Below are 20,003 nucleotides of genomic sequence, written 5' to 3'. Positions count from 1 at the left end.
TAGATATCTATATATCTGTGCTTAATTGTAGCCTTCTTTAAGGTGGGGAGAGGGGAAGGAGGGGAAAAAAATTAAAAAGTACTCAGCAGAGAACAAAAGAAAACCAATAAGGAAGCAAAGAAAAGCTGGGCAGCTTTGAAAACAATGTATAGTATTTATTTTATAGGTTTTCTTGAAATGGCAATTTATTGTTTTATATTGAATCCTCTTATGGTCTGCAGTGACATGGCAATTTTTTCTCTTGTTTTGTATTTAAGTGTAAAATTGAAAAAAATTTACAAAAGGTTTGTGAACAAACAAGAAAGAGTGGATCACAGGAGGTAAAATATGTGATTTTGATTATATAAAATTTAAAATTTTTTTGTACAAACAAAACCAATGTACCTAAAATTAGAAGGAAAGCAAAAAATTAGGGGGGAGAGGTCTTTGTAGTAAGTTTCTCTGATAAACATCTCATTTCTGAGTCAAATTTACGAGAACTATTCCCCAGTTGATAAATGGTCAAAAGATATGAAGAGGCAGTTTTCAGAGGAAGGAATGGAAGTTTATCAATAGCCATATAAAAAGATGCTCCAAATCACTAATAATTAGAGAAATGCTGATTAAAACAACTCTGAAACAGCTACCTCACCCCCATCAGATTGGTTAAGATTATCAAAAAGGAAAATGACAAATGCTGAAGATACACTAATAGATACACTAATGCATTCTGGGTAATGATATAAACTATTCCATCCATTCTGGCAGCAATTCAAAACTATGCCCAAATGCTATTAAACTGTACATACCTTTTGACCTAGTAATATATCTAATAAGTCTATACCGAAATAGGAAATATCAGCTCTTTTTGTGATGACAAAGAATTGGAAACTGAGTGCCCATGAATGGGGGAATGCCTGAACAAGATATGGATTATGAATTCAATAGAATAATATTGTACTATAAGAAATCATGAAGGTTTCAGAAAAACCTGGGAAGACATATGAAGTGATTCAAAGAGAAATGAGTAGGATCAGAAGAATAATTTAGACAGTAACAGAAATGTTAACAATCAATTCTGAAGCAGTTCTCAACATAATTACCAACCTCAATTCCTACAAACTCACAGTGAAACATCTTTTCTACCTCCAGATAGAGAAATAGTGGATTCAGGATTCAGAGTACAGATTGAGGCAAATTTTCTTCTCTTTTTTACTTAAAAATTTTTTTCAACATGGCTAATGCAGAAAGTTGTTTTGCATGATTTTACATATTTATAATTGGTTTTGTTTTTCTTCTCTATGGGTGGAGAAGGAAAAAGCAGAGGAAAAGAATTTGAAACTGAAAAAAAAATTGAATTAATGAAAGAAAAGAAACCCAAACTTAATATTCATCTCTAATTGGAGTTGGCTTCTGGAAACCTTAGAGGCAATTCCTTCCCTAGGTTCACAGGGGTGGGATGTGAAGGGTAGCTGTAGGACAAGGTGAGTACTTGAAGATGGGGTGCATCCCTGGGAGGCACCTCATGGTGGCTACAGCAAACACCTCAGCCACCAAATGGGTCTTCAGCAGATGTGCTTGCAGCTCATGCAGCTGGAAGTCAGAATTTCTGACCCAGGCCTTGGCCAGGAGCCAAGTGAGGGAGGAATCTGAGGGCAGGAAGAGTGGTGGGTCTGGAGAGCCAGAGCAGGGAGGCTGGAGCTGGAGGACAGAAGGATCAATACAATCATAGACCTAGAATTGGAAGGGGCCTCAGAGGCCCAGGGAAGGCTGAATGACATGAGCAACATCAGCCAGGCAGTAAATGTGAACCCAGGGCCTCTGTTCTGGTCACTGCTCTTTTTACTGAACTGCATGGGCAGGTCATTAGATCCCTGGGTCTTTGAAAGGAAGAAGGGCTGGTGAGGCAGAGCAGAGAGTCGGAGGTCTTTGTCCCAGGAAATGAGTTGGTGGGGAGGCAATGGGGTGGAGGAAGGATGAATAAGGGAGCTGGGTAGAAGGATGCCTGGGTTCCCTCACCTGGATGGCCATGGGCAGCAGCTTCCCATCAGGCTCCATCTTTAACATGACCGGGGGGCAGCCAGATGTTGCCTCTCTCCCTGGATCACATTGGCCTGGACTCCAGCCAGCAGGGAAAAGTCAGCTTCAAACAGACAGCCCTCCTGGGGGATATGTTAGTCTGAGGTCAAGGTTCAAAGCTTAATGTGGAACAACAATTTTAATACCAGGGACAGTCAGAGGATCAGCATAAAGGACTGAAAGAGAAGTCCAGATTCTTAACTAGACCCAGACCCACAGAATATGAAACCTGGAAGGCACCTTGGAGGTCATCTAGTTCAGCCCCTCATTTTACAGTGGAGGAAACTGAGGCCCAGAGAAGTAAAATGACTTGCCCAGGGTCATACAGCTACTAAAGTAAAGCAGGGGTTAGAAACCGAGTCTTCAGATTCCAGAGCCCTTTCCATTTACATTATATTGAAGCAGATTGAAGGCCCCTTTGTTTGGATGGTCATGACCCTCTTTCTTCTAATTTCCCATACCCAATCTAAACTCCCAAACTGTTTGACCTCTATCTGTCCCTCCCCTAACAAACCTTCTACCATTTCCCTTCTTTTCTCACTTCTTCCCCCAAATTTTTTTTCCCTGCTCTTAGGCTTTCAACCCTTCCAAACTCCTTTCCTCTAGGAAACTCCTTAAATCATTTTCTTTCTTGACTCCTTTCTCTCTCTTTCCCTGTGTACAGTGATCCAGTACTAAGATCTGTATGGAGAGTCTTCATCTCTTGGTTAATCTGCCCCTGTCTCCATCTGTTTCCTCTTTTTCTGTCTTGTTTACCTGATTATATTCCATGTTTGCCAGAAAAAGGATAGGCTCATTTTGCTTTTATGCCCATCTTCCTTCTGTTTTACACAAGATCCCTCTCCCCCCCCCCCCCCCCCCCCCCCCCCCTGGGTGTTGAATTACTGCCGTGGACTGTTCCAGTCAACACTCTCTTCCACTCTCTTGATTGATCAATGTTTTTCCAGGATCTAGTTAGGGTTCCTCCATTCTTCAAATCAAGTTATTCTTATGTAATTTTACCCTATTCCTTTCCCTAAACCTTGAACAATATGTTGTATGTATTGAGAAACTGACCTAATTTGATCCCTAGGAGCCTTTTTAATTCCATATTGTCAGAAAGATGGCCAGGAAGAAGAAAGGATTGGAGAAGAGAGGAGAAGAAGAGGAGAGGGTTACCTGGAGCTTTTTTTCCAGCTGGACCTGAAGACCCTCTAATTCTGGGGGGATCACGAGTCGAGTGGGGAGTGAGGTGGACCTTCTCAGCAGTGTGGGGTTGACACCATTGAGGAACTGGTAGCCAAAAAAATCATCCTCCTTCCAGGACTGGTGCACCCTCTCTGGGAGCAGAGGGCAGAGATCATAGCACCCCAAAGGGCCTCTGTGCTCTGACTCTCCTCAGGGTCCCAAGCATTGAGCCCCCCACCCTCACACTTCCAGGACACCCTTGGGAAAGGGGCCTAAAGTGAGTCATCTTTAGGGCCATTTCTGGATAAGATGATCAGTGGAAAGACAGCAATGATATAAGCTGGGTATTATTGATATGGGGGGGGAGACACAATGTCATGGATGAGTCATTGGAGAAAATGGGGCTGGTTTGGAAGATTATGGGGCTGTTACTGACTGGCCAGGGCACTCTTGCTGCCCCAGAAGATTTGGTCAAAATCTTCCAAGCTCTTCCAGGAGTTCAGGAGGGTGTACAGACGTTTAAGGGCAATATCCATCATTCTAGGATAAAGAGTAAGGAAATTAAGTTGGGAATTAGATGTTGGAATTCCTCCCTCCCAAAACCCCATATCTGCCATTGTGCCTTGGAACTCCCACCCCGGTCCCTAGTTTTGCCTCTGGTCTCATTCCTACCCTGCAGCCAGTGTCCCCTCAAAGTCAGCCTCATGGAATCTCACATCCAGAGGCAGGTCTTTCTCTGATGCTGCAGCCACTGACAAAGGTAGCCCTTCCTTCCAGGTGGCCCAGCTGGAGGTCCATGGAATCAGAAGGTCAGTGAAGGGTTAAAAATCAAGGATCAGTGGAGGTTAGAGGCCACTAAAGGGTCAAGGGACACAGGGTAAATAAGGTAGGGCCCAAGAGTCAGAGTTTAAGTTACTGAGGGGTCGGGGTCAGGGATATCACCGATAGAGTGTCCTTCTCTCCTCCAGCTCTTCTTCTCCATGTTTCTGAAATAGGCCCTGGACTTCATTTCTCATCATCCAAGCTGGGGAGGCATGGGAACAAGGACTCACTTACCTGCTCCATCTCCATGTATGTGCTTCCAAGCTGCTCCCTACCCCTGGACTCCAGCTCAACAATTTCCTGAGTGATATCCCCATTTTCTCTTCCTCTCTGCCTCTGTGTCAAGTCTGTCCTCCATCCCTTTTCTTTTTTTTCCTCTTGTTTTTTTTAGGCAGTTGGGGTTAAGTGAGTTGCCCAGGGTCACACAGCTAGTATGTGTCAAGTGTTTGGTCTGAGGCCGGATTTGAACTCAAGTCCTCCTGACTCCAGGGCTGGTGCTCTATTCACTATGCCACCTAGCTGCCCCAAAAGATATGTATCTTGAGGAAAGGACATGTCCAAGGTGGAAGGCAGGGACTGGGAAACTTCATGAAGGATGTGGTATTGGAGCTGAGCCTTGATGGATGAGGAGGATTTCAACAGGTAAAGGAATGTGGGAGTTAGTTAGATGGCTTCCAGGATCCTTCCTAGAGACAGGCTTCTGTCAGTTACACATCTCAGGATAATTATGAATTCCAGATCATTGATAAGTGATAGGCAGCAAAGAACAACTTTTCAAAATGGGGCAAAGAAAAGGCACTGAGGCCAGTCACCACAGTGAAAGACCAGAGAATGTATGAGTTAATGGGATACTATTTTACTATAAGAAATAAGGAAGGGAAGGGTTTCAGAGAACCCTAGGAAAACCTACATGAACCGATATGGAATGAAATGAGCAGAACCAGGAAAGCAATTTATACAATAAGAGTGTACAGACAAACAACTTTGAAAGACTTCAGAATTCTGATCAGCCCAATCAATGAGTGACCAACCCGGATTTCAGAGGATTCATGATGAAGCGTGCTACCCACTCCCAGATAGAGATCTGTTGGATTCAGGATTTAAACATGGTCAGTTTGGGGATTTGTTTTGCTTGAGTGCATTTGTTAAAAAGATTTTTTTTTTCTTTTGCTATAAGGGTAGAAAATTGGGTGGGAGAGAGGGAGAGAAGATAGATTTTATGAAGCCAGAAAAACCTTGAATTCGTTAAAAAAAAAAAAATGAGAGGAAGGGGGTAGGGGCCCATAGGGGTAGCAATAGGAACGTGTCACATTTCTAAAATGCTTTTCTCCAACTTCCTCTAAAACCATCATGTCTGGGAGATAGGCCAATTATCCTCATTTTACAGAGTGGCGAACTGATTCCCAGAAAGTTAAAGTGATTTGACCCCCCAGTAACAAACTAACTCCTTAGTGGCCAAGTCAGGGGATCTGAACCCTGATCCTTTGGCTCCAAGTCTAGCATTCTTTCTACACATTCCCTCCCCAACCCCTCTGCCTTTTTGGGTCCTAGGTAAATGGCCTCTGCTGGGCATCCCAGGAGGCCATCGTACATGACTATGCCCTCTCAAGGTTTCTTCCTGCCCAAGTCCATTGGCCAGGAATGGGGAGAGTTCCAGGTGTCCCTTGTGCTCCAACTTCTTTGTTCTCCTGTCCTCTAGTCTGGGATCAGCATGGTAGTGCACTAAAAATCCCCAGCCCAGAGCCCTTTCCTGATCATCCCTCAGCTATTCTGGTTGGTGGCACCTAGACTACCCAATTCTTGGACCTTCCCTTCACATCCTCACCCCTCACTGACTTGTCCCTGAGCTGGCCACAGCCACAGCCCCAATTCCACCTCAGCATGCAGCCCAACCAGCCACAGCTGGCACCTGGATCCTGAGAAGGCAAAGCTCCCAGTGACTACCCCCACCTGATAGTGACCCATCACTTTTGGAGAAAATGGCTGCTTTGAGAAGAGTAATGAGACAGTTGCCCAGAGCCCTGCGCACTGTTGTCCAGTGAGTCTTCTTAGGGCAGACTCAAGCCTTTTAGTGGGGGAACTGGAAATTGAGGGGCTACCCATCAATTGGGGAATAGCTAAACAAGCTGTGGTCTGTGATTGTGATGGAATACTACTGTGCTATAAGAAATGATGAGCAAGTTGATTTTAGAAAAAATATGGAAAGACTTGCATGAAATAATGAAGAGTGAAATGAGCAGAACTAAGAACGTTGTATACATTAACAGCAATATTGTTCAAAGAATAACTGTGAACAACTAAGTTATTCTGAATATTATAAATACTCAAATCAGCTACAAAGGATCGTGAAGTAAGATGCTGTCCACAGAGATAAATAGGTGTGTGTGTGTGTGTGTGTGTGTGTGTGAGAGAGAGAGAGAGAGAGAGAGAGAGAGAACTGGTGGCCTTTTCTAATGCGGAGTGGGGAGGAAGGGAGGAAAAACAAAAATAAACATAAAACTACGACAAATTTCCTGACTCCCGCGCAGCTTTAGTCTAAGTGATTCCTTTCAGCTTTAGTTTTCTTTAAAATGAAGATTTTCATGGTAGGCATGATTTCTAATCCTCTTTCTAGCTCAGACTGATATGTTCTATGACATAACCCACCTTATTCTAGAGTTTTAAGATTTACCTAGTGCTTTCTTCACAACCCTCCTGTAAGGTGTGATGTCCCCATGTCACAAAAGAGACAACTGAGACTCAGAGAACCTAAATGACTCGTCTAAAATCACACAGCTAGTAAGTGGTCTAGTGATCAGTTCAGTGCAGCAAAAGCTTTATTTATCTTTCCCTCTCCTCCAGCCTGAGGGCTTTAAGGAGAAGGCTCAGAAATGGGCTAGAGAATGCTTAGAGAGAGCTAGGAGCTAAGTGAAGGTGTCAGAGGAATGCTGGTGAGCTTGAAAAGGCTGGCTGGAAGGAGCGGCAGGGCTCAGATGGTGACACTGTTCTCCACTCGGCTGGGCTGCAGGTATTCATAGGGTAGTTCCAGCTTAGCATTCCTCTCTGTGATCTCCTTGTCCAGGATGGCCAAATCTTCCCTAAAACGGTTCAGCACAGCCCAGGGCTCGGATCCTGAGAAGTACTCTTCTTTGTGCTGTCCCAGGGGAACCTGAGCCGAAAAGAAGAAGAAAAAAACAACTTATCAGTCCAAAGACCAGCAAATAGATCCTCAAGTATCCCTAATGGAGCCATAGATTTAGAACTGGAAGGAACCTTAAGGCTTTTTCTTGTCCAGTCCCCTACTTAATCCCCCCATTTTACAGAAGAAACTCAGATTCAGAGGGTCCAAGGTCATAAAGATTGTGTCAGAGCTGAGATTCAAGCCCAGATCTTCTCCAAATCCAGTGGGGCTTTTTTGTACTACAACAGCTCAAGTTGAGGCCCAGCTACTGCCCCCCAGCCTTAACCCCATCCCCTCACCATGTCTGGCTGAGTTCGACCAAGTTGCCATGTTAAAGACATCTGGAGGGATGCCTGGTGGACATTGGGCACAGTGGCCATCACCATCTCCAGCGTCACATCCTTTCCACTGGGTGGGGGCATACGCATAGTGCATGGGGCATTAGGAACCCAGGCATACCAATCCAGCTGGAAGGAGGAAACACAGGGCAGAATCTAGAGTCACTCAGAGGACCAGGCAGATGGTGTCTCAGTTTCCTGTCCAACATACTACCTCCCACCTCAATCCACAAACAAATCTAGGCTTCATCCCTTTCCCAGCCTGGCTTTACAGTACAGTATGTGTACCTGTCCCTGGTGGACAGAAGAGTGCTGGCCGGTACAAGTGAAGATGCACATGGCCACAAAGAAACAGAGATCATCCTTGGAATGGAAGGAGGTGGGGAAACCTAGAAGGAATGAAAAGAAGAAAAGGAGAGTGGGTGGGATTGTGGCAGGCCCAAAGAGATAGCAACCTGTTGACATCTTGGGAATATTTGGGGGTTCTTTAGGTTTAGAGAGGATTGGAAATCATTGATGGGTAGGGGTGCACTTTAGGGAAACATCTGGAAGTGTTTTAGCAGGTCCTCCTCTGGGGAGGGTACAGATTCAGTCTTTTGGTAATTATTATTCATTCAACAAACAATTCAGTGGATAGAGCACCAGCCCTGAAGTCAGGAGGACCTGAGTTCAAATCCAGCCTCAGACCAAACACTTGACACTTACTAGCTGTATGACCTTGGGCAAGGCACAAGCCCAATTGCCTCACTAAAAAGAATTTAAAAAACAAAACAAAGAATTAACCAAAAATTAAGCTCCTCTTCTGTGCATTTAATGCACTTAATGCATTAGGTACTAAGGGCTAGACTACAATATTAAATCTTTGTTATTTCATCTGTGTGAATAGACCCTTCATCATTGTAGCTCATAGCTCCTTAGCAGATGGTTTTCAAGAGTTGTTCTGGCCAAAAACTTCATTGCTCGGCAGCCAAACTGGTTAATTAGGCTGTCCCTCCTATGACAGTTATATGTCTATCACCCTGTAAGCCTACCTCAACAGGTAGGACCTGTCAGAACTTGTGCTTTGCTAGCAGAGTATTCTAGAACCTGGGCTGAAAACGATGAGCTATCTGAGGAATGATTTAAAGGAGCTGACAGATACAAAGCCACTAAGCAAGTGTCCCTGCCCTCAAAGGGCTCACAAACAAAGAAAAAAATTGGGCCTGACCTTGTGATTTCATTGGTATGTATATGGAACACCTAGTGAGGAAAACTTCCTTTACAATGCAGGTCCTCTGCTCTGCTAGTTATAGTTGTCTGGAGCAGTGAGAAGTTAAATGACTTGCCCAGGGTCATACATCCAGTGGATGCTTTAGATAAGACTGGAACCCAAGTCTTCCTGGTTCTTAGGCCCACTATTCCAACCACTATACTGCAGCTGCCTCCTAGGAGAGAAGATTAAATAGGTAAAAGCACAAATCTCCTGGAACGCCTTACCTGGCCCTCCTTCCTAGAGCATCTTGACTGGCCATCATTTAAGAAGGACATTGATAAACTGGAGAGTGTAAGAACAAAGCAACTGGGATGGTGAAAGGCCTTGAGTCCATTTTGTGTGAAACTCAGATAAAGAAAGATCTCTCATGTAGAGGAGCTTTGCTTTGTTTGGCCCCAGGAAGCAGAATGGAGGATGATGGGTACAAAATTGCCAAGAGGAGGCATGATATCAAAGGGGAAAAAACCTTTCCTAACAATTAGAGCTAACCAGAAGTTGAATGAGCAGCACATGACCAATTGTTGGATAGAATAGAGTGGGGATCTCTGTTGGATAAAGGCTGCACTAGATTTCTGCCTAAGTCCCTTCCAACTCTCAAATTCTATAATTTCTTTGCCCTCATCACCCTCCCTTGTACCATTCTTATTTGTGCATATTTCATATCCTTCCTTATAGACTGTGAGCTCCTTATGGGCAAGACTGTTTAGATTTTCATCTTTTCTATTCTATGTCCTAGACCCAGTGTTTAATGTTTGTTGAAGTGAACTGAGGACATATAATCACCTTGCCAACAAAGGCCCATATACTCAAATCTATGATTTTTCCAGTAGCAATGTATGGCTGTGAGAAATGGACTAGAAAGAAAGCTGAGTCCCACAGAATCGATGCTTTTGAATTGTGGTGCTGGAGAAGGCTTTTGAGACAGGCCCTTGGACAGCAAGGAGATCAAATCAATCAATACTTAAAGAAATTAATTTAGGCTGTTCACTGGAAGATCAGCTACTGAAGCTGAAGCTTAAATACTCAGGCCACATGATGAGAAGATGAGACTCATTACAAAAGATCCTGATGTTGGGAAAGGCTGAAGGCAAAAGGAAAAGGGGACAGCAGAAGGTAAGATGGGACAGATGGTGTCATGGAAACAATGAACACGAACTTGGACAGATTTTGAGAGATAATGGAGGATAGAAGGGCCTGATGTGCTATGGTCTATGGTATCATGAAGACTCAGACAAAACTGAAGGACTAAACAACAACAAACATAAATATAATTCAAATTAGAATGTAAATGCATAAGAGGACTTCAAAATCCCATGCAGTCAGATGTTGGAGAGAGCATTTTCCCATACTAGTAGAGTGGTGCATCTCGGGATATATCTGGCTGAAGAAATATGAGGTAGATAGTTGGGAATTGATAGGGTGACAAGGTCTCTGAGGGGCAGAGGTGGGGGAGGTAAATCATAGGGAGGAGGTAGGTCCATGTAGAGTCTCAGGGGAAGGATATGTGTCTTACCCCGGTCCTGGGCTCCATGAAGCCCAACCTCAGTGATCTCTTTGCACCAAGCCTGTATCTCAGGATCATTTTCCACAGCCTCATCCCCTGCATAGTAGAGATGGACTATCCCCTCCACATACCTGCCCACCAAGGGAAAATACAGCCAGGTTAATTGTGGATGGAGGACTAGGGGAGCTCCAATTCCTAACCTTTCTTCCAATTCATCCCTCCTTGGCTTCTCAGAGATGCAGATCTTTGACCAGAAAGGTTTACCTTTTGATGATGTCCCAGAGCCGGAGGGCATCATGAGCATAGTGACAGGATGGCACCCCGAGTAGCCTTCGATCAGCCAGGTCATTGGGTGGACAGAGGGATCTATAGGTCAGACTCTTCCCTGCTTTCTGGAGTACAGTGACATGTCCTCCACCACCAGTGCTCACTATTTGAGGAAAGGGTGGGGATGAGCCTGAGGCCAGGAGTGATACATCGAGAGGAGATTATTGATTAAGCTCTGGTTTGGGGGTTCTTTAACTATCAGAAAGTCACAGAAAATCCTTTGAAAAGGATTCAGATTCAAACAAGAAGGAATCTTAAGATCAGCAGAAAGGAAAGAAACCTGGAGTGGGTATTGACTAAAACAGAGTCAATGAGATTAGGGGGAACATCTCTCAATTCACTGGATACTGGAGTTCAGAAGAACATCAGCCTCTTTGGAATTTTCCCACTGGGTCCCCAAAGTATAGACTGAGTCCTCGATATTACTTCAACATAGATTTCCCTGAACTCACACCTCAGGATTTAATGCAAACACTCTAGTTTGCAAAGAAAGAATGGAGGAGAAAAAACTTGTTTTCCTCACACACACCTTGTCCTCTGTACCCCCTCTTACCTGGTCAAATAATTCCCCATTCCTCCTCATACCTGATCAAATACTCCCCCATTAGAGACAAGCCCTGTCCAGGCTCTGATGTTGATCTCCATAGTGTAACGAAGATGAGGGATCAGGATCTATTTATGCAAAAAGGGTACATGTTAACAGAGAAGAGAGGGGGATATTTAGGTCCCAGAGGGGAAACCCAGGCAGATAGAACTATAGTTTTTCTGAAAAGGGGTACTCCCTTTCAGAGGATTGATTTATGATAAGATGGACAAAATCTCTCAAGGGGCCTTTAGGGCCAAAGAATCTAGGTTTATTTACATGGTCCCTTTTGATTGTTTTCAAAAAATCTTTTTTATTCTTAATTGCCCAGGCTTCCAAGCTCATTTAAAATATGTCCATTTCATTTTTGCATGTATCACTAGAATCAGGTTCGGAGACAAACCCACCTAATTCCACCTTCTGTTGTTTGCTTATCTCCCCCCTCCCCCCACCATCCCTCTTTTCCTTTGTACAACCCCCACTGGAAATTATATGATCAAAAAAATTAGAAGCTTTTAGAGCTGTAAGGGATGGCAGGAGACATCTAGTCCAACCTTCTCAAACATTAGCTTCCTTCTCTGTACCTCAGTTTCCTCACTTCTCCTTCCTCACTTCCAAGTGAAGAAAAAGGAAGATGAGTTAGGCTTCCCAGAGAAGGAAACCTGTGTCTATTTTCTGCCATTTCCATGTTTCCTTCTAATTGCATGAAGTGTGTCTAAAAACATTTATTGTTCATTTATTTATACAAGATGCAGCATTACATTGTGGATAGAGATCCCATCTAGAGATGGGGACAAGCCCTGCCTTTGATCAGTCCTGGTTGTATGACTAGGTGAGTCATAGCCCCTCTGTGGCCCAGGAAACCCTGGGTAAGTTTACAAGTGGGACAGCTAGTGTTGATCTGCACCTTGCCTTCTCCAGAACTTCCTAACAGCAGTGGTCTCCAAATTTTTTTTGACCTTGCACGTGTGGGTAAGACATTTTTGAGCCAGCGCCCCCTGGTTTCTATAGTGCTCAGCTTAAGTACCACCTTCTGCACAAAGCCTTTCCTGATCCCCCCCTCCCCGCAGCTGCTAGTGCCCTCTCCCAAGTTATTTTGTACTTTATTGTATAAACCTATATATGTACATGTTGTCTCTTCCTCTTTCTCTCTCCCCCTTGGCCGTAAGCTCCGCAAGGGCAAGGATTTCACTTCTGTCTTTATATTCCTAGTGCAGAACACAATGCCTGGAACACAGCAGGTAATTAACAAGTATTTGTTGATTGATTGTTACCCCTGACCAGCCCACTGGGTCCTGCAGCCTGGCCATTGCTGCCTCCTCTGCCACTATCCTCTCTGAAGGCCTCTCCACCTTCATCTGTTTCCATCACCACCACTACCCCCCAGCCCTTGCAGGTGAGGTAGAGAGGAAGAAGAGAACCAGTAGCCCTAACAGATAGGCATCCTTTTGCAGATATTGTCACCCTTGTCAGTTGGGTCTAGGGTCTGGTAGGGTTGCTGCCACTCACTACCCCTCAATCAGCCTCAGTCTTTCTCTGATGCCAATGCTACAGCCTTTGGAGGGAGGTGGTAGGAGAGAGGGAGCAGAGGCCACCCAGATAGAGTGTCATCTGCCAGAAACCTGCTGTGGAGGACCTGGGAGACTTTTCTTTCCAAACCCTCAACAGTCATCTTATATACACCATGTGCTGTGTGGGCCTTCACTTTGGAAATGACCACCCTGTACTAATGAAATAAGTATTGTTCAGAACAAAGCAGAATGAAACAAAACAACAAAAACCACAAGGTTCAGATAAATATCTCCAACCTTTTGTTTGCATACTGATTAAATGAACCTCCTTATGAACTGAGAAGATGCCTACTAATGCATATCAAATGCTTGCCCTCTCCACCTAAATTTGTGAAACTGGGCAGTATCCCCTGAATGTTGCATTAAGGTGAGATACCTTGAAGATGGGATGCAGCGTTGGGAGGCATCTCATAGTGGCCACAGAGATTGCCTCGGCCATCAGATGTCCTCTCAGCAGATGGTACTGTAGTTGGTGAAGCTGGAAATCTGAGCTCCTTACCCAGGCTTTGGCAAGGAGCCATGCCATAGGTGGATCAGAGGGTAGGAACACTGGTGGTGTTGGTGAGCTCAAGGAGGGTTCCTGGATCTAGAATAGAAGGAATATCCTAGGTGCCTGGGTCTCTGAAGTGATGGGGGTGGAGGAAAAGAGGGGATGAATGACCATTGTGTGTGTAGGTGGCTGTGAAAATGGGCCAGGTGTTTGAGGTCATCATGGGATCTAACTTCATTGGAGCCTTTATCTCTATTCAGCAGTCATTTTATTTAGCTCTTGTGGATTGGCTAAGACATTCCCCATGCTGGCTGTTGCATATTTTTCCCACTCTCTTCAAGCCTCCCATCTTCTTCCTGATTTACTCCCCCAGTTTAGGGTGAAAATCAAGGCCAGTCCATTGTGAGTTCCTCATTTATCTGAAAATCTCTTTGTATTTTTGCCCATCCTTTCCTCCTTCCTTCCTTTCCTAGAGGAAGAAGAATTTCTCCTCCAGATCTAACTAAACCCTTCCCATGTGACCTTGATCCCATCCCTCTCTGCCTCTTTAAAGGCATTTGGTGGTGCCCGAAGACAGGATGGTTTAGCCAACAGAGTTGGCCTCAAAGCTAGGAAGGCTGAATTAGTTGAATTCTGCCTAGAGGTACACACTGACCCTGAGCAAGTCATCTAACTTAATTTAATCTTTCTAACCTTCTAACTGTAAGTTTCAGAGAAGGTACTCATTTATATTGGTAGAAGGAATTTCTTTGCCTGAGACATCCCTGTATTAGTGAAATCACAGATCTGGTCCTTATCTCTATTTTCTCTTTTTCCACTGACTTCTTCCCCTCTGCTTATAAGCAGACTTGATACAGTGGAAATGGAAAGAGAGCTGGCTTTGAAATCAGAGACCCTGAGTTCAAATCCAGCCTGTGTCACTCAGTTTCCTCATCTGCAAAATGAAGGCATTGGATTAGATGATCTAAAAGGACCTTTCCAGCTCTGAATTTATGATCCCGGATCTGAGGTTGAAAAGACCTTCCCTACACTCTACCGATCTATGCAAGTAAAGGTTTATTGGAAATGGTACTGAAGGGTAGGATGGGAGAGTTGCTTGATGTCTCTGTGAAGGGATGTCTGGGCCTTCTTACTTGGATGGCCATGGGCAGCAGTTTCCCATCGGGCTCCAACTTCAACATGACCAGGGGAGCTGCCAAGTACTGCTGGCAGCAGAGGATTACATTGCCCTGAATCCCATCCAGGAGAGAGAAGTCAGCTTCAAACAGTGAGCCTTCCTGTTGGTGATAGAGAAGGGAGGGGGGCAAGGTGGTGGTTGAGAGTGAGCCCTGGAATCTTCTACTTTGGCTTCACAGGAGCCCTGTCTGCTCAGCTCTTCCTCCTCAGAACCCAGCTTCTCATTTCAAACATAAACCCGCTTCCACCTTCCATTATCAAGGCCCTAGTTTGCCCTCTGCATTTGGTCTCCTGAGTAGGGAGCTTGTCTCCTCCATCAAATAATGGGCTCATTTTCTTCCTCTGGGTCCTGGACCAATTACAAGGACTTTATGGCCACTGTGGCCACCAAATGCAGATTTTCACAGGCTCCATAGTTCTCCCTGCCATCATTTCTACAGGCTCGATGTATCTCCATTTCTGGTTCCTCTGCTCTATTTTTCAGAATTATAGGATCTCAGCATCAGAAGGGACCCAAAAGGCTGTCAGAAACTTATACCTGACCCTTTACAATCTCCCCCAAAGTGGTCATTTACATAGCCTTCATTTCAGGTTAGAGGAAAAACCACCATGAATGGTAACGCATTTCACATTGGGATATCTCTGTTTGGTAGGATTTTTTCTCCCTTACACTGGGCTTAAATCTAACTCTCTGCCACTTCATCCTTTGCTCCTTGTTTTGCCCTTTGGTGACGAATGGAACAACTCTAATACCTCTTCCAGATTTCCATATTCATATATCTGAAGACACCAAACATGTCTGTCTCCCCCAGACTAAACATCCCTAGTTTGGGGTCCAATCCTTAGATGGCGTGATCTTCAGACCCTTCATCAAATTGGTTGCCTAACTCTATCCCTTCCAGTTTAGCAGTTTCCTCCCTAAAATATAGTACTCAGAATTCAACAGAATAGTTTAGGTGAATAGCCTGAACACGGAACCCTTATGTTACATGTTCTGGATACAGCCTAAGAGTGAATTAGCTTTTTTTGGTTGCTGTCATGACAGGATCATGTTATTTATTCCTCCTAGCTTTGGTCACCAGTCATTGAGCATGTATTGCATACCTATTATGTGTCAGGCACTTTGCTAGGCACTAAAGATATAAAAACAATACTGAAATAATTCCTGTCTTCAAGGAACTTATGTGCCACTGAAACAACATATAAATTTAAAAGTACATTTTTATATGTGTGTTAGTATTATTATATGTCTCTCTCTCTCTCTTTCTTTCTCACAGACACACACACACACACACACACATGTATTTGGTGGCAGGGGAGTACTAACAATTGCAGGGATCAGAAAAGGCTTCATGGAGAAGGTCTTGTTTGACCTTGAAGCCTTGAAGGAAAATGGTGATTTTAAGAGGCAGAAGTAAAGAGGGTATGCCTCCTAGTCATTGGACATCTCTGCAAAGTCATGAAGACAGGAAATGGACTATCCCATGCAGATTAGAGAAGCATGCTATCAGTGCCTTCAACTAAGTCACTGATGAAGCTGTTGAATAGCACTGGGTCAAACACAGTCCTTGGGGACACCCCACTAGAGACAACTTCACTCCTAGAGTTAACACTGACCCAATGAATAACTATTCTTGCATTTCCAAACCCACCTACCTGACCTGTACTATTTTCTAGCTCCCTCTCTTTTTATCTTGTCTATAAGGATAACATGAAAGACTCCATCCACTGTCACCTTCAACTCATCTACTTCATAGAGTTTAAAAGTTTTACTAACTGGGATCCCAGAAGCACAGGCTTTTCCTTTTTATTTCATAGCAGTAGAAGAGAAAGTTAATATTACAGACTGTCTATAATAAAAGTGTGATAAAAGAAGGTAAGTACTTGGAGATGTCTTTCTAGCTCTGCTTGAAGTTTCTCTGAGCCGAGAGGCAGCTTCAGTCAGATTGGGAGTTCGGTGGATTGTCTCAGGATCATGGGGTTAACACCATTCAGGAACTGGTACCCAAAAAATGCATCATCCTTCCAGGAATCCCGAACCTTCTCTGTGGAATTAAGTTGGAGAGATGACTTGGAGCCCCTCACAACCCAGCTCTTCACCTCAGCCTCTAGCCTTCCTTTTTTTGGGGGTGGAGAGCATGAATTTGTAATCAAAAGATCCTAGCTATGCCACTTACTGGTGTTGTGACCTTGAGCAAGTAAGTCAGGTCCCCTCTTTGGGCCCCTCTTTCCTTCTCTATAAAAAGAGGTGGTTCCCCTAAATTAGCTCTAAGGTGTCCATCAGCTTTAAATTCCTTTATGATTTGTGTAGCTCTGTGTAAGAGTCAACTCAAAATAGTTTGAATGAGCTTTGTGTCAAATATATGTTTAAATCTGAGCCCTTGGAGATTAAGTACAAATAACGTCAGTTCTTTGGGTAAGAGTGTTTTCAGTCAGGACGGCATAATAAAAAGAACACTGGATTTGGAGTCAGGAGGCTTTGAGTTGAGTCCCGTCACTGTCACTTTTTGACTGTGAGCTTGTCATATCACATCTCTGGGCCACCACTTACAGATGATAAGTAATTGTCTGTACAATAAAAATAGTAAGACTTGCCCTGTCCTGCCCACTTTGCAAAGTTATTTTAAGGATCGATTGAAATAATTCATTTAAAAATGCTTGGCAAATTGAAACGATGATGATGATGTGGAATTCATAAGGAGGAAGTGGTAGGTGTCACTGACCTGCCAGCCTACTCTGACCAGGCCAGAAAATTTGGTTGAAATCTTCCAGGCTCTTCCAGGAACTCAGGATGTTTAAGGTGTCCTTGATGGCAAGGTCTTTAAGCCTGGGGTGTGGTAGGGGGAGAAGAGGATGAGGGAAGGGTCAAGGAAGGATAGCACCTCCTCTTCCTGAGAATGAGGGTATCTAGAACCCAGCTTTCTCCCAACCAGGCTTGTATCACCAACCTGGACACCTATGGGGTCAATCTCACCCCTTGGCCAGGGAGCACTCAAAGTCAATTCTCTTGTCTTCATGAAATCTCTGATCCAAAGGAAGATCAGACAGAGTAGCCCCAGAGACTGTCCGGATTACATTATCCTTCCAGGAGTGCCAGCTGTGGTGGTTGATGTGGGGATATGGATTTAAGGGTTAAGGTTTGGAAAAGGGGCTAATTGGGTGGTTAGGATCTAATGGGTTAGGACTGAGGTTTGTTTAGGAATAGCAGTGATTAGTCAGGAGTGAGAGGTCAGAGTAGGGAAGGATCTGAGCTCATTGTCTAAGGGGACAGGATCAAGCCTAAATGTAAATGGATTGGGGGCGCGGTTGGGGGGTGGGGAATTTGAGAAGGGAGCTCAGAATTGAAAAGAGGAGGGAAAAGGTCTTTGATGGGAGGATGAAGTTCCAAAGACCGCAGCTGAAGAGGCTGCCCTTTCTCAGCTGTACTGCTTCCTTCTCTTTTTAGCTCCTCCTCTCTGTAGGTCTTGAAGAATCCCTGGCGGAAACACTGTGCTCGGCACCGGGGATACAAAGAGCATTAAGAGACTCAGACCCTGCTTCGAGAAATTTTGGGGACATTTTACAATATAGAGTGTGATAGAAGCAAAGGAAAGATGCAGAGAAAACTCCATAGGAGTCTAACGTGGCAAAATACGTGTCTTTCATCTTATCACTAGTTGCTTTAATCGGTAGAGAAGGGTCTGAGCCACGTCTTGGAAAAGAATTTCCACAGGCAAAAGATAAGAGCCGGTGTTGGGGGCAGTTTTGCATTAACGCCTGCGAGCAGGAAAGGCAGGCCTAGATTGGGGGACTTGATATAATGTACGTGAAAGGGAGTAAGGCGGAAAGCAGAAGCAGGCTGGAGAGGTCGGCTGGTCGGTGTCCATCCCGCCGCTCCCTCACCAGTGCCTTCGGGGAGGCAGACGATGCCTTCACCCAGCACCCAGCGGTAGCATGGGAACGTGGCCTCCACTCCGTTATCCCCGGGACCTTGCACGGTGATTCGGTTGCAAAACCAGTTGTCTTACGTGAGGAGGCGACGTTTGCGCACCTTCACGAACAGGAGGGGACCCAGGATCTTCGAGACTTCTACATTAAATTCCTCTACCTGAGGTGGGGAAGGCAGGGAAGGGTCAGAACGAAGCTCGACAGACCGAAGTTGCGTCCCAGGGAAGGAGTCTCATGCCCCCCACCGGTTACTCTTGTCTCTCTGTTTCTAGCGAAGTAATGAGGGGATTGGGTGGGTGGGTTTTGGGTGAGATTTGAGAGGGAAGGAGGAGAAATTCAATTCAGGAAGCATGTAGTAAGCTGTGGTAGGCTCTGGGGGTACAAAAACCAAAAAGATAGGGAGGGAGCTGGTCTGTTTTCTCCGAAGAAAACTGGGAAAGAGCCGGGACGCCAAGGACTCCGGTGGCATCTTCGAGGGTCAATGAAGGAACTTTAAAACAAAATAGGACTGCTATGGCCTCGGGAAAAGCGGTACCCCAAATCAACGCGCGGCGGGCGCGTTTATATGTGTAGGTGAATCAAAAGGAGAAAGCTTGGGTCCCAGGAGGGGTCCAGGGAATGGGAGAAAACCTAACATCTCTCCTCGATCCCTTCTTTCCTAGTCACTGAATAAGTGCAGTATAACAGATCTCTCTCATCTCTCAGGCTTCCTCTTCCCTGCTCCGTACTACCCTACTCCGAATTTCAAATGCCATCATACCACAAGTCTGGGGTCACCCCAGGCGCTCCCTGATTCAGCTGCTAACTAGTGAAATCTCTGGAAGACGGGAAGGGTGGCAGAGCGCAGCATCCAGAGTTAACACCCAACACTCCTCCGCATCCGCCCCAGGAGGGAGGACAGAGCCCAGTTAAGCCTCAAATGGGGAAGAGGTAGGTAGAGATGAAAAGAGGAAGGGAGGGTTATGATGGAGAGAAAGGTGGAGAGGTAGAGATGATGGAAGATGTAGATAGATATGTAAAGACCAGGATAGAAATTATATGAGTAGAGAAGATGGAGACAGGAATGACAGAATGAGAAAATTATGTAGCAATAGGAGTGGTGAATAAGAGAGGCGGGATCCTTGAACATCAGGGTGCAGGGGCAATTGGCTGCCCCTCTACTGTCAGGGAAAGACGTGTGGCTGGAGAAGGGAGCGAAAGGGTGATACAGTGTTTCGACGCTGTGTAGATAGTTTGGTTTGGGAGAGAAAGGGAAACCGTTTCTCAGAGGGTAATATTTGAAAAGAAGAGAACAGGACGAGCCAAGGACACCTAGAAATTCTACTAAACCCAAGACCCTAGAGGCTCTGGGTTCCAAATTCTTGTCCTTCTGGGATTCAGGCATTCCCGGTATTTGTAATCTGATTTGGAAACCACCTCCTCCCACACTCCTGCGTCCCAAGACTGCTCGCGTCTCCCCAGATCTCATTGACCTTTCCCCGAGAGGGTCGCAACCGCAGCTCCAGCGCCTCCTCCCCGTGCTCTCCGACTAGCCACAGCTGAACCTGATTGTTGGACCCCGCGAAGACAGAGCTCCCAGTTTCCACACCAACACGATAGCGGCCCATAGCGTCAGGAGAGGTGAGTCA

At 45.0% G+C, this 20,003-nt stretch overlaps 2 protein-coding genes across 2 annotated transcripts; both read right to left on the bottom strand.

Moving 5' to 3' along the window:
• Positions 1 to 1,425: 1,425 nt before the first annotated feature.
• LOC114039355 (arachidonate 12-lipoxygenase, 12S-type-like) lies at positions 1,426 to 4,402 on the bottom strand. The gene is given in 7 exon segments (XM_027857062.1): positions 1,426 to 1,680; positions 1,999 to 2,051; positions 2,054 to 2,141; positions 3,217 to 3,377; positions 3,662 to 3,765; positions 3,898 to 4,011; positions 4,168 to 4,402. Coding segments are annotated over 7 exon segments (852 nt in total). The 5' UTR covers positions 4,245 to 4,402.
• A 2,448-nt stretch (positions 4,403 to 6,850) lies between these two features.
• Positions 6,851 to 20,003, bottom strand: ALOX15 (arachidonate 15-lipoxygenase). Its single transcript, XM_027857061.1, is given in 14 exon segments — positions 6,851 to 7,195; positions 7,507 to 7,674; positions 7,834 to 7,934; positions 10,311 to 10,432; positions 10,566 to 10,731; positions 11,154 to 11,157; positions 11,214 to 11,300; positions 13,159 to 13,368; positions 14,406 to 14,549; positions 16,333 to 16,493; positions 17,172 to 17,275; positions 17,423 to 17,577; positions 18,122 to 18,535; positions 19,848 to 20,003. Coding segments are annotated over 14 exon segments (2,151 nt in total). The 5' UTR covers positions 19,983 to 20,003; the 3' UTR covers positions 6,851 to 7,015.

This window comes from Vombatus ursinus, unplaced genomic scaffold (genome assembly GCF_900497805.2).
Source record: "Vombatus ursinus unplaced genomic scaffold, bare-nosed wombat genome assembly UNPS02011916.1, whole genome shotgun sequence".
NCBI lineage: Eukaryota > Metazoa > Chordata > Mammalia > Diprotodontia > Vombatidae > Vombatus > Vombatus ursinus.
The sequence above is the reverse complement of the archived record's forward strand: the minus strand, read 5'-3'. Positions and strand labels throughout refer to the sequence as shown.